Source organism: Neovison vison, chromosome 6 (genome assembly GCF_020171115.1).
Source record: "Neovison vison isolate M4711 chromosome 6, ASM_NN_V1, whole genome shotgun sequence".
In the NCBI taxonomy this organism is placed as follows: Eukaryota; Metazoa; Chordata; class Mammalia; order Carnivora; family Mustelidae; genus Neogale; species Neogale vison.
This window is the reverse complement of record NC_058096.1, coordinates 53,363,414-53,375,959: the sequence shown is the minus strand read 5'-3', so window position 1 is coordinate 53,375,959 and position 12,546 is coordinate 53,363,414. Positions and strand designations below refer to the sequence as shown.

Here is a 12,546-nt window from a genome sequence, read left to right as displayed (position 1 = left end):
TAGGTGTTTTAAAAGTTGACTCCATTAAATAAAGCATCTTTAGAATGCAAATGCATAAACTTCATGCATTAACATTTTAAATTGGACTCTAGCAACAAACATTTTAAAAGCTCTTAGTATGTAAAAAAATATATCCCAAGGGGCGCCTGGGTGGCTCAGTTGGTTAAGTGACTTCTTCCATCTCAGGGCATGATCGTGAAGTCCCAGGATCAAGTCCCACACCGGGCTTCCTGCTCAGCAGGGAGTTTGCTTCTCCAGCCGACCTCTCTCCTCTCATGCTCTCTCTCTCTCTCAAACAAAGAAACAAAATCTTAAAAAAAAAATAAAAATATATATATATATATATATATATATATATATATATATCTCACCCAAGGAATACTCTAATTACTAGGATAAGTTATTAAAAGCTGAAACTTTTCAAGTAGAGCAAACGATATATATTGATTATAGTAGTTTATTTAATTTTGAAATTTATGATTTGAACAAAATAGTCATTTTTTTTCATTTTTGAATGATCAGTAGTAGGCAGCTATTTTAAAACTTTAACCTAAGTTATGAATCCAATATTGAGGAACCACTAGTTCCTGATGCTATTGTGTAGGATAGTGGTAGGCTAGTGATGGAATGACTAGGCTCATTAGTCCTCCTGAGTGAAATTTCCTGCTCACGACTGCTCAGCTTTGTGACCTCCATCAAATTTTGTTAACTCTCCACTCTCTCACTGGTAAAATGGGGATAATAATGGTACCTACCCCATAGGGTTATCTTAATTAATATATGTATAGTGCTTACAATAGTGCCTGAAATTTTAGTTAGTATTTTTCCTAATGGTAGTAACTGATAGTATCACTTATGAAGCTGTCTCCTATTTCTGATTTTTCTTAATTTATGAACAATGGGGATTCTATGGTTTTAAAATTGTATTCATTTCATAATAAGTTGGGAATTCTTATGGATTATTTTCAGATGATAAACCTGTTTCCTCAGTTATCTTACTTCTTTGCTTTTGAAATTATATTTATAGTAATTATGCTAAAATTTGCAAGCACTTTGAAAACTTTGAATTATCTTACCTTAATCTGTGAAATATCCCTTAAGCTGTACATTCCATCTTATTCCCACAAATAAGATGAAATGGCTTATGTAGTGTCCCACAGCAGTAACTGGTAGGTGTGGGATTCTAATTCATGGGTCCTGATTTGGAATGACTGTGCTGTTTCTCTGATTTACTGTTTTCATGTAAAAAGACTAAAACTAGAAGAGTCTAGATTCACCAACATCTTTTCATTGCTCCTCATGAAAGAGCCCCAAAACCAACCATCTCTTTCACTCTGGGTCTATTTATTCTACTATTAACTATCCTCACCTGTTCTTTTAACAAGAAGTTATTGAATTTCTGTAGGAAATATTGTGCTCTGAAAATGCTTAGTGTGGACCCAATTTATGCTCAGTATATGTATGTATTTTTCCAGTTATTTCCTTATTTATAGTTGTTCCATGCTTTACCGAAATGATTTATGGGAACTTCAAATCTATGTGAAATATAGCAAAGTAATATAAATTAGAAGTTACTGATACAGAAAGCACAAATATACACACACAGTAAAAAATATAAAATGCACTCCAAAATGAGACTCGGGAAGTCCTAGTTATTTTTCAGGGTTCTCTGTATATTGAATATATGGGAAGCCATGAAGTGATTAACCTTAAATTAAAATGTGACTTTTAGTAACCATCCTGAGAGCAAATAAACTGGACTATATATAATGTGTATCTTAAAAAAAAAAAACTGAAGAAGGTATTTAAGAGGTAGTATCCATCTGAACAGTATTTAAGCAGCAAGAATATAGAAGCTGACCAATACATGATAATGATGGTGATCAGATGATACTGGTATTTATTTGGATTTTTACCTAGTGTGTGACTGGGGACTGGGCAGTTTGGGAAACTGAAGAATTTTTTTTTTTTTCTATTTTTCTGTCAAGTGTTAATTGGTTCTCAGGTTACCTAAAGTTATATTTATATTTAATATCGTTAACTTAGTATTAATGGTTGTCATAGGATTCTGAATTATTTTGTCATGAGCATATTACATTGTTAAGTTTCAGATGAGTGTAGCATTCACTGACCACTTCTGTGTCTTTGGTTTGGAAGTGTTTCTTATTTGAGGAAGTAAAATCTTCAGAGTCAGTTAGCCCGGAGGGAGTCCCAAGTACTTCCTCTTAACGTTCTAAGGATATGAATATGTTGAGGACTAGAAATTATTTATTGGTCTTTCTTCTTAACATATGTTCCTTGATCTTGCGTTAAGCATATGTTGACAGAAACATTATTTTAATTATTTAGGCACAATCCTGATGAGTTATATGTCTGTTGAAGACATTCTTCATGTGTATTCAATCAACCATCTGACAGAAACTAGAGCAGAGGACCAAAGTGACATTTGAGAATTTATGGTTAAACTTAATTTGCATGTGGCAGTAGTCAGTTTACAGAGACAGAGTGATGGGTGAAGTCATACATTAAGGAGACAGATTCAGCATGATCCGTGTCTGCAAATCAAAGTGGGTGTACATTGCAGCTCGGGCTTTTGGGGGAATTTTTGTTGTTGTTGTTAATTTAGTGGGTCATGTGAACTTTCAAAAGACACAAAGCTAAACAGATAATACGCTTTCTGATACATAATCCTAAAATAACAACTCTAATATACATCAGTAATGTGGATAGTATTAAACTGTCAGATGGCAGAGATGGAGAAAAACTAATTTCAGTTATAGATGAACTATTCCTACTCCTTTCCTTAGTGCCATCAAGATGCTATTATTGCCCTTTCCCTCTCCCCTTTTCCAGACTCCTCTTGTCAGTTACCTTCTCTCGGAAAATGGATGGCCTAAACTGGAGGTCATCCTTAACCAAAAAAACAAAAAACAAAAAACAAGCAAAAAAAACCAACAACAAAAGAAAAACCATGCAGTTTGGCCTTGGAGGTTCTAAGAGAAGCTTTTGTAGCTAAATACTGTGGCATAAACATCCCAGGCACTGTACTACAAATATAGCGACTTTAATGTTTTAGTTCAAGTGGACTAATTTGTAGTTACGATAATTATACTTTAGTTAGGTCTTAAAAGATTTTCTATTTTTAGATAAACATACTAAGACACTTATGGATGAATTTATTTAATGTGTAGCATGTGCTTCAAAATAATCTAATGGTGGAGGGAGCAAGTGAAGGTATCGATGAAGCCAGATTGGACAAGAATTGATCATTGTTAAAGTTGGATCAATTTAACAAATTGTTAAAATTGTTAAAGTTGGAAGATTCACTAGACTTTGCTGTCTGTGCTTCTGCATAAGTTTGAAGTTTTCTGTAATTTTTTAAAAATGTATGAATGAATGATTTATCTATTTAGGGCTCAGAGTACTACTTTCCAACCTTTGAGCATTGAAGACACACAGGGAACATCAGCTCTTTCCCATCTTGCTCTTATATATTAGATATACTGTCTTTTTGAAATTATTTTACATAGATCTGTAAGAAAATCCTATCACAGGCACAGAATATGGATCCCTTCTGACTTTCATAAGAAGGGGATTTTATCTAGATGATAACATATTTCAACTATGCACTTGGCATTTAATGTTCTTGTCATCAAAAGACAGGAGAAAGAGATTTAGCTTTCCTTAAATATTTACTCCTTTGTTAGGAAATGTTACTGTCCTATAAAAGAATTAAGTCTTAGCTTTATCATCTGTAAAATGATAGAGCAAAATTTTTAAGTTGCCTTGAAGCCCACCCGGTTAAGCATATATAGCAGTAAACATCAAAGGGTTTTGTATCAGCCTGTCTGTATTTCTACACCACTTAGTTTACCTACTTTTACTCTCCCAGCTTTCCTTCCCAAATTATCTAACAGTAGATGAATAAGGAAATGTTATGTTTTCTTTTCATTGGCTAGTGAGAAGAGCATTTGTTTTTCTTTTTTTGACAATGTGTGTGGCAAAGGGAGATGTTCACTTCGTTAGACAACAAAGTGATTAATTAGAATTGATTGCCTAATCAGGCTAGGCAACCTGAGAACCGATTAATCCTTGACAGAAAAAAAAAAAAAAAAATTCTTCAGGTTCCAAAATTGCCCAGCCCCCAGTCACATGCTAGGTAAAAATCCAAATAAATACCAGTATCATCTCATCACTGTCATCGTCATGTATTGGTCTGCTTCTGTATTCTTGCATTTTAATCAGAATGATGTTTGGAAAAGAATAACCCACGGACCACAGGATCTGCTAGATGTGGATGCCCGGCAATTGTTTAGTAAGAGGAGGGCAAAAGTATTATTCCACGGGTGGTCAGAGCGTCGGTGTGGGGCATGCAAATAACCAGTTTCCCGTCATACCATGTGGGTGGGGCAGTTGAGTCAAGCACTGGATGGTTTCTTTAAGGGTGTTAGCTCTCTTCACATCCCTTGTTTCTTCTCTAAAATGGTGCCAATTCATGTCATTTTTGCCTTAAAGTGATTTTATGGTTTTTCCTATTTTTTTAAATAACACACTACGAAACTCATGGCAAAATGCAGAAACAGCAAAGTGGTGGTATCATTCCCCTTTGAGCTCTAGAAGGCAGCATTATGGGCAGGATGAGGAAACTTGTTGTATCTCCCTGCCAATTGTGAATTAATTCAGTTAGTTTTGAGAAATGGAATTGGGAGATTTTGAACAAAATCTTCAATAATTACCAATAAACAAGTTTCCGGCGCAAAACTATTAGCACGAATCTTTAGATCCTAGCAGTATCTAGTCTGAAAGCATGAGGAGGGGTAAAATTTAATATTTCACCTGGTATTCTATTTCCAAATGAAGTATGTCAGAATGACAGGCTTTCAGGACAGTTGATGACTCCTGGATGTCAGTTTGCTTTATTTTTTTCCCACCGATTATAGATCAAGATTTTTTTAAAAACCTAGGCAATGCATAGGAAGTTTTCCAGAATAGCTTATTTAATTAATACTAGTACTTTATTTGTAATGAATTTTTACAAAATGTCCTTTTTTAAAGCATTTTTTTTTAAAGATTTTCTTTATTTATTTGTCAGAGAGAGAGGGAGAGAGAGCGAGCACAGGCAGACAGAGAGGCAGGCAGAGGCAGAGGGAGAAGCAGGCTTCCTGCCGAGCAAGGAGCCCGATGTGGGACTCGATCCCAGGACGCTGGGATCATGACCTGAGCCGAAGGCAGCTGCTTAACCAACTGAGCCACCCAGGCGTCCCACAAAATGTCCTTTTTTAAATGTATTTTTGTTAAGATTTTATTTATTTATGTGAGAGGGAGAGAGAGAGAGAAAGCAGAGGTAGAGGGAGAAGCAGGCTCTTCACTGAGCAGGGAGCTCAATGTGGGGCGTAATCCCAGGACCCTGGCATCATGACCGGACTAAGCCGAAGGCAGACGCTCAACAGACTGAGCCACCCAGGTGCCCCCAAAATGTCTTTTATGGAATGTTTAATTAGCACTGGAGCCTTTTGGTAAAGAGGGAAATGATTCAATTTCTAGTTTTCTATAAGAGTCTCAAGTTTTGATACATTACAATTGTAAGTGAACATTCAGGAAAATAAAGTTGGGCTCCTTTTCTTTGGCACATCAAACTTTTTTTTTTTTTTAAGAGAAGTTTTTCTTTGAAAATCTGAGTCTGAACGTCTGAACATTTATCATATATTTTGTTGGCTCCCTGTTCTACTCAATTACTCCTTCAAGACAGATCTTCCTTCACTCTCTCTGCCTACCCTAAGACCTCTTGTTTGCAGCTTCTTATAGTTGAAGAACATTGGCACCTCACTGTTTTATTTGAGTAAAGACCGATCACATTTTGTTGTTGTTGTTGTTTAGGAGTCAGACGGCCAGGGATGCCCCTTCTGTCGCTGTGAAATAAAAGGAACGGAGCCCATAATCGTGGACCCCTTTGATCCAAGAGATGAAGGCTCCAGGTGCTGTAGCATCATCGACCCTTTTGGAATGCCCATGCTGGACCTGGATGATGACGATGACCGAGAGGAGTCCCTGATGATGAATCGGTTGGCGAATGTTCGAAAGGTAAAATGATAAAGCACAGGTTTCATCAGGGTGGTGTAGGGACATGAAAAAGGACTGATGCTATCACACATAGGCTATAACTGAGTTGATTTGGGCTTGTGAAAGAAAGATGGAAGAATCAAAAGGAAAGTGAGAACCCAGGTAATGTTGATAGTCTGATGAAAATCCTACACAGAAAGAACTAGTATCTACTCTAAGTGCTTCTGCTGGTTTTAAACTTCAAAATGAGAGACAGTGAGAGCTTTCATATAGAATTAAACATAGTCTAAGACTGGCAAGAACAAATCTGTGAAGAAAAAATTAACAAGAATTAAGAAAACAAAAAATTAAGACAAAATATAAAAATTGGAAATGATGAAACTGAATAAAAAGTCTTTGTTGAAGTCTAAAGGAAGTATGTGTTTGAATTATTTTCTTACCAGGAAAGCCAGTCTTCCATTATGTGACTGAGAAGTCACATAAGATTTACCTTTGTGAATTTCTCATAGTGTGCTTTGCTTATCAAAATTACTGACTCAGAAAATTGACTTTGTCAATTTACTGAGAATGGATGCTACTGCCCAGTTGGAGTAGCTGAGCTCACAAAAGACTAGTCAATGAACTAGAATGCCAACTGAATAATTTACAAGCCAGAAAGGTAATGATTAAGAAAGCTGGACTCTTAGGTATCAGGTTATTCTCTGCACAGAAAGATATACGAAATTTGGATTACACTCAGAAGTTCTGTGTTCTCAAAATCAGAGAAATGGCAATGCGTGGTATGAAAGGATCTGCAAATAGAGTGTGAAGGTGCCCCGTCCCAGCCCTCCTCCTGACTCATGGCAGACAGGGCTAATCAATCATGGCTCTCATCCCCGCTGAGGTCACAGCCTTATAGAACCTCCACAGTAATTCATTAGGACTTGGCAAGTGACATGAAACCTATTTGCCATCTAGGTGGAATGATAATAACATGTAATGGCATGAGATCGTTTGCATCTGTCTTTGTAATGGGAAAACCTTTGGTGCAGGAAACAGAGGAAGCATTTATTTGGGTTATTGCTTCTTGAAGATACCAAAACTCATTGCTTGGGTTCCTGTATTTTCTGTATTCCAGTGTTCTGTGCTCAACAAAGACGTGTATACCCTTGGTATTTTTTACACGTGCAGATATGTCACCATCACCAACATGGCTACTCTGACATTTTCAGTCTGAGATTATTTCTACTCTTCAGCTCATTTTTCATAAATGTCATAGTTTAACTCCCAGAGAAACTACTCTTGATTCTACCCTTTAATCCTGACAACTTAGTTTTGAAGCATGTAATTCCTTTGACCCAAGAGATGGAAGAAAGGAAGTAGTTGTTCCTCAGTATCTTTCTATGAGCAGTATCTTTTCTATGAGCAAAACTTTTTTACATACTTGAATCCTCTGAATAATTTGCAGAGGTAAATGTTTCAGATAAGGAAGTGAGGTGCAGACTGCACATGCCACTTGGCTGTGTTAGTAGGTTGTAGAGACCAGAGACTAACTTACATTTTCTGGATAACAATCCAGCGATATATCCCAAACCACATGTTTCGTTCTCTATCATGCTGAGTCATGAAATGGTTTCTACTCAGTCAGAGTACAGGGTGTATGCTTGAACAGTCCTCATACAATATTAATTTTAATTAATAGTGGTGGGGCACCTGGGTGGCTCTGTGGGTTAAAGCCTCTGCCTTCGGCTCAGGTCATGATCCCAGAGTGCTGGGATCGAGCCCCACATCGGGCTCTCTGCTCAACGGAGAACCTGCTTCCTCCTCTCTCTTTCTGCCTGCCTCTCTGCCTACTTGTGATTTCTGTCTGTCAAATAAATAAATGAAATCTTTAAAAAAAAATTTAATTAATAGTGGTAATAAAATAGTAACATTGATGATTTCAGAGACAGGGCACTGTTCTGGGTTCTTAAATCCTTAATCTCATTTGATTATTTCACCAATCCAATGAAGAAGCTAGTGTTACTGTCCTATTTTACGACGATTGAAACTGAGGAAGAAAGGGGTGAAATCGCTTGCCTAAGATCCCAGTAGTACTCTAGAGCAGAACCAATACTTTATTCCAGACCTTCTTAACTTCAAAACTCCAGTTGTGAGCCATCACCCAGTGTGCCTCTTTTGCCCTCTTTGGATCATGTCATATACATTATACTTGATAGAGTGTAACTACCTATCCTCTGAAGGTCTTTTCAGTTCTATAATATAATGTATATCATGAATAATGACTGACCCCCCCAATACAATTTTAACCAGAAGTTAAAAATAATTTGATCTGATGATAAAAACATAAAACTCTAAAAATGTTTATGCCTTATAAAATATTTATATCCACACCTACCTAATGGGTCACCAAAAACCCAAGCACATTCACTTAAGACCTGCCAATTGATAATGTGATGACTATTAAAACTGTTTTCTGGTGTACTAGCCATATGTGGCTGATTTAAATGTAAATTTAAAATAATTAAAGTTTAATAAAATGTTTCTCCATCCCCTTGAACATATTTTAAATGCTCAATAGCCACTCATGTCTAGTGGCTACCATATTGACCTGTACAGATAAAGACCATTTTCTGTAGGCATTATAGATATAATAAAAACATCTATTCTCCAATAGATAATTCTGTTGAGCAGAGCTTTCTTAGATCATCCCTGTAGGTTCTTATTGGAAGAAGCTAGGTCTTGATGCAAAGACCTTTCCTTTTAATTTGATAACCTAATGGTCTTAGCTTGGCCTGGATATTTGACAGTGATCTAGGACTGGAATCAGCAAGCTACAGCCCATTATTCTTGGTTTGTTTTTATTGAGCTAAGAATGATTTTACATTTTATACAGGTATATATTTAAATGAGTTTATAAGTACCTACATAATTTCCTTGTTTTTGTTTGTTTGTTTGTTTGTTTTTTGCATCTTGACTTAGCTTGCAAAGCCTCAAATATTTACTATCTAGCCCCTTAAAAAAGATTGCAATCCCCAGGTCTAGGACACAGCAAGCATATAAAGAATGTTTCTTGAGTGCATGGATAATAGGAAATGACAGAAAAGTCTTTAAGAAATATACAGCAGCTCAAGTAGTTCACCTGACCTAGGAGGTAATGTTTCCTAGCTAGGAAAAGGCATTTCACTTTTCTTTACTAAATGGATTTTCTTCTTGCAATGATTGATGTCAGAGGAGGAGAGCAGGGTCTTAAGAGGAATTCTTTCAAGAACTCTATCCTTTAACAGCTTGCAGGGAGCAGTAGCTGCCCTCCAGTTTAGGGAAAGTTGCTGTCTTGGTCTGTTTCCCACTGAACTATGTTGTAGCTTGAGCCCTGCTTCAGTATTCCAAAGGGAGTGACTGGTGACATAAGACGTGCAGCAGAATGTTCAGGGCGACCCTCGTGGTGTCCCCACCTCTTCTCACCCACTTGCAAAACCGGGCATGTTTTGTTCTCCCTGGCACACTGCGAAGCTTTCTGTCAAGGGAGCTGAGGTTTTTACACTGATCTTCTTTTTAGTTTACCAAAAGAAGAATGGTGGTCTCAGACATGCATTGTTCCAGAAGCCCCCCTTCAGTGGCTTCGTTGGCAGTCCACTGTGTCATTTCATAAAGTGCCCCTGCAGATTTCTCTCCTTCCTTCTGGCAGTTGTTAGATCTTGGAGAAATTTAAACAACTCATAATTATTTGTTTTTAAGTTGAAGAGTCCTATTTCAACTAAATATCTTCATGTGCACTTATCTGCTTCTAGTCAATTAAACAGATTGTAAATTTTATATTTCATAAATTCCTGCCACTTAACTTTCAGTAAAATCTCAATTTTAGTGTAGATGCAAGCATCAGTTCTTTGTAATTGGGGAAAACATTGCTATGACATCATGTTCTCATAGCACTTTATATGTACTTCTGTCCCAGGGGTTACACGAGATTGTTTTGTTTTATTTAGAGGACCACCTTCTCCATTGGTCTGTTCATTCTTAAGGCTGGTGTCAGTGTCTTCTTTCTTTGTGTTTCCTGGTATGTCAACACATACAGTAAATATTTATTAAATGAAATAGTAAATGGACATGCATGCTCATATGTTCTTTGAAATGAATGACCTGACCTTACACATCTTTCTTTATTCCAAACTGAAGGTTGAATGTAAATGTACAAAATATCAAATTATAGATTCTATTCAGTTCTAACAACTGAGTTTATAACAAATATCACACAGTCATTTTGACACAATAACTCTTCTACCTGAATCTTCTTCCTATCTGTTTTTTCATTCTGTTGTCTCATTCACTCATTCGCTAACTCATTCATTCATTCATTTTTTAAATATTTCATCCTCTCAACTCCTTGAATGACAGTAAGTCATTGTCCAGTAGAATGATTCAGTTTTCTTCTGTCTGCTATTTCAAATACCCATCTTTCTCCTATTTATGAGCAGGGTTACAACTATATTATGAACTAATTCTTGCCTGTCTTAAACATATTGCATTTTTAAAATTAGTAATGCTTCTATCATAGCATGGAGGACTAAGCTGTTTGTATATTCCTGTTACCATGGTAATATCCTGTAGCTGGAGTTTATAAATACTTGCATACTGAACATATAGAATATCTTTTATTATTTGTCTTATAAATATAATAATGCTAATGTTACAGAAGCAAACAGAATGGATAAATCTACATGACAGCATATGGGTTACCATCCTAGAAATAGTATATTTTATGATTTTAACCAGAAGATTTTTAGATTTTGCTTGAAATTGTACCACTGCCTGAGTTCTCAAGCTGTCAGAATTTCTAGGATAACTGGATCTGAGTGAGTCCTCAGATGAAGTCTAGGGTGTGATTGGTAAGATCATGTCCTTTTCTCTGACTTCAGTTAGATCAGAACAAAGAAAAGGTGTCTATTGTCAGTCAAAGTTTTGTTTCATTTTGTCAAAGGTTTTAGGAATCTTAACAGTTCCTCAGCAATTATGTTGATAGAACATATTTTTCACCAAATATGTAAAATTACAAACAAAGATTTACATTCAAAATGAAAATGTTGACAGATTAAACATGTATATGAACTGAGATTAATTCCTTAGGTCTTAAGCATTACATTATTTTGAAGCCATATTTAAAAATTTAATGAATGGCCATGTGAAAAGAAATACAGGTATAATCAGAGATCAAGGGAATTATTCTTTTATCTTTTTTATACATTCCCCTAATGTTGCCAGCATTGGTTAAAATACATGTTACTAATTAAAAACTTTATATATTACATAATTCTTGCTTTTCCCAATGCTAATGTGTGAGGATAGGACCCATGGTATTCCTGATCTTGAGGAAAGAGTTCACGTGCACACATCAGTGTTTTCAGGGAAATGCTGCTATTTTAATGTAACTTGGGTTCCGACCACAGAGGTCCACGTGGGAGTAGTAAAGACAAAACTTGCAAGAAAAGTGGAATACAAAAATAACAATAGATATTCAAATATAGGGCATGCTTCTCAACCGCAGGCAGATCTACCTCCTGAAGGTATTCAGAAATATGTGAGGACATTCTGATTTTCACAGTGACTGAGGGCTGGGAGAAACCTGTGGCATTTAGTGGCCTGAGATACAAGACCTCCAGCAAGCCATGGATCAGTCCCACCCAGGAAGAATTATTCTGCTTATGTGCCAGCAGTCTTCACCTCCCCCACTGGGTGGTGCAGGTGGCCGTGGCTGACACTAGACAATCCAAAGTCAACAGGTTCCTTTGCCACTTAACTACATTGTTTACTCATTTTCCTAAAGCCCTCCGTGCTAAATAGTAGCTGGTTTTTTTTTGTTTTTTTTTTTTTTTTGGTATTCTTGGGATTAACCAAGGGAAAATCTGCCTTTGTCCAAGGGCTATATGATGTTATAGGTGACTGCAAAGATGTTACAGATTGCTTTAAAATTGTTTGAATAATGAGTAGTTTGGGAGAAGCAAGCGCTTGAATTCATACCTGTACCTCTTTTGAGTCCGCGTCCTTGTGGTAGACTGGAGATGAGACGCTGTGCCTTGCTCTCCTAGCCTTTGCCCTTTTTTTCCTTCCCAGAGATTTATATAGTGCCTGACACATAGTATGCCACTGAGAAGGGGGTTTTTGTTTTGTTTTGTTTTAACTGAATGATCAGTGGTGACACTGAAGAACAGTGCTCTTAAGGTCCCTGGAGCCCAGCATACTGGGTTTATGTTCTACTTAATAATCGATGTGCCTTGCATTGGTTAGTTAATTCCCTGTGCCTCAGTGACCTTGTCTGTGAAACCCTACTGAGAGTAAAGAGTTAATACATGTAGAGCTGTTGGAACAGAGTTGGTATGTAATAAATGTGAAGTATTCATTGTAATTAATATTATTTTGTAGATATTTTAGAGGAGATACTGCTGTGTTTCTGAGAATTCAATATCAGTATTTTTGAGGTGTCTATGGAAAGTTTTTTTTTTCTTTTAGATA

General features: G+C 36.5%; 1 protein-coding gene across 2 annotated transcripts in view; it reads left to right on the top strand.

Moving 5' to 3' along the window:
* The window catches only part of CBLB (Cbl proto-oncogene B), a 218,689-nt gene that overhangs the window by 134,249 nt on the left and 71,894 nt on the right, over positions 1 to 12,546 (top strand). For both annotated transcript variants that reach the window (XM_044251309.1, XM_044251308.1), the window contains exon 10: positions 5,878 to 6,081. In XM_044251309.1, coding sequence (XP_044107244.1) covers positions 5,878 to 6,081 — 204 coding nt within the window. The remainder of the gene's footprint in view (positions 1 to 5,877; positions 6,082 to 12,546) is intronic.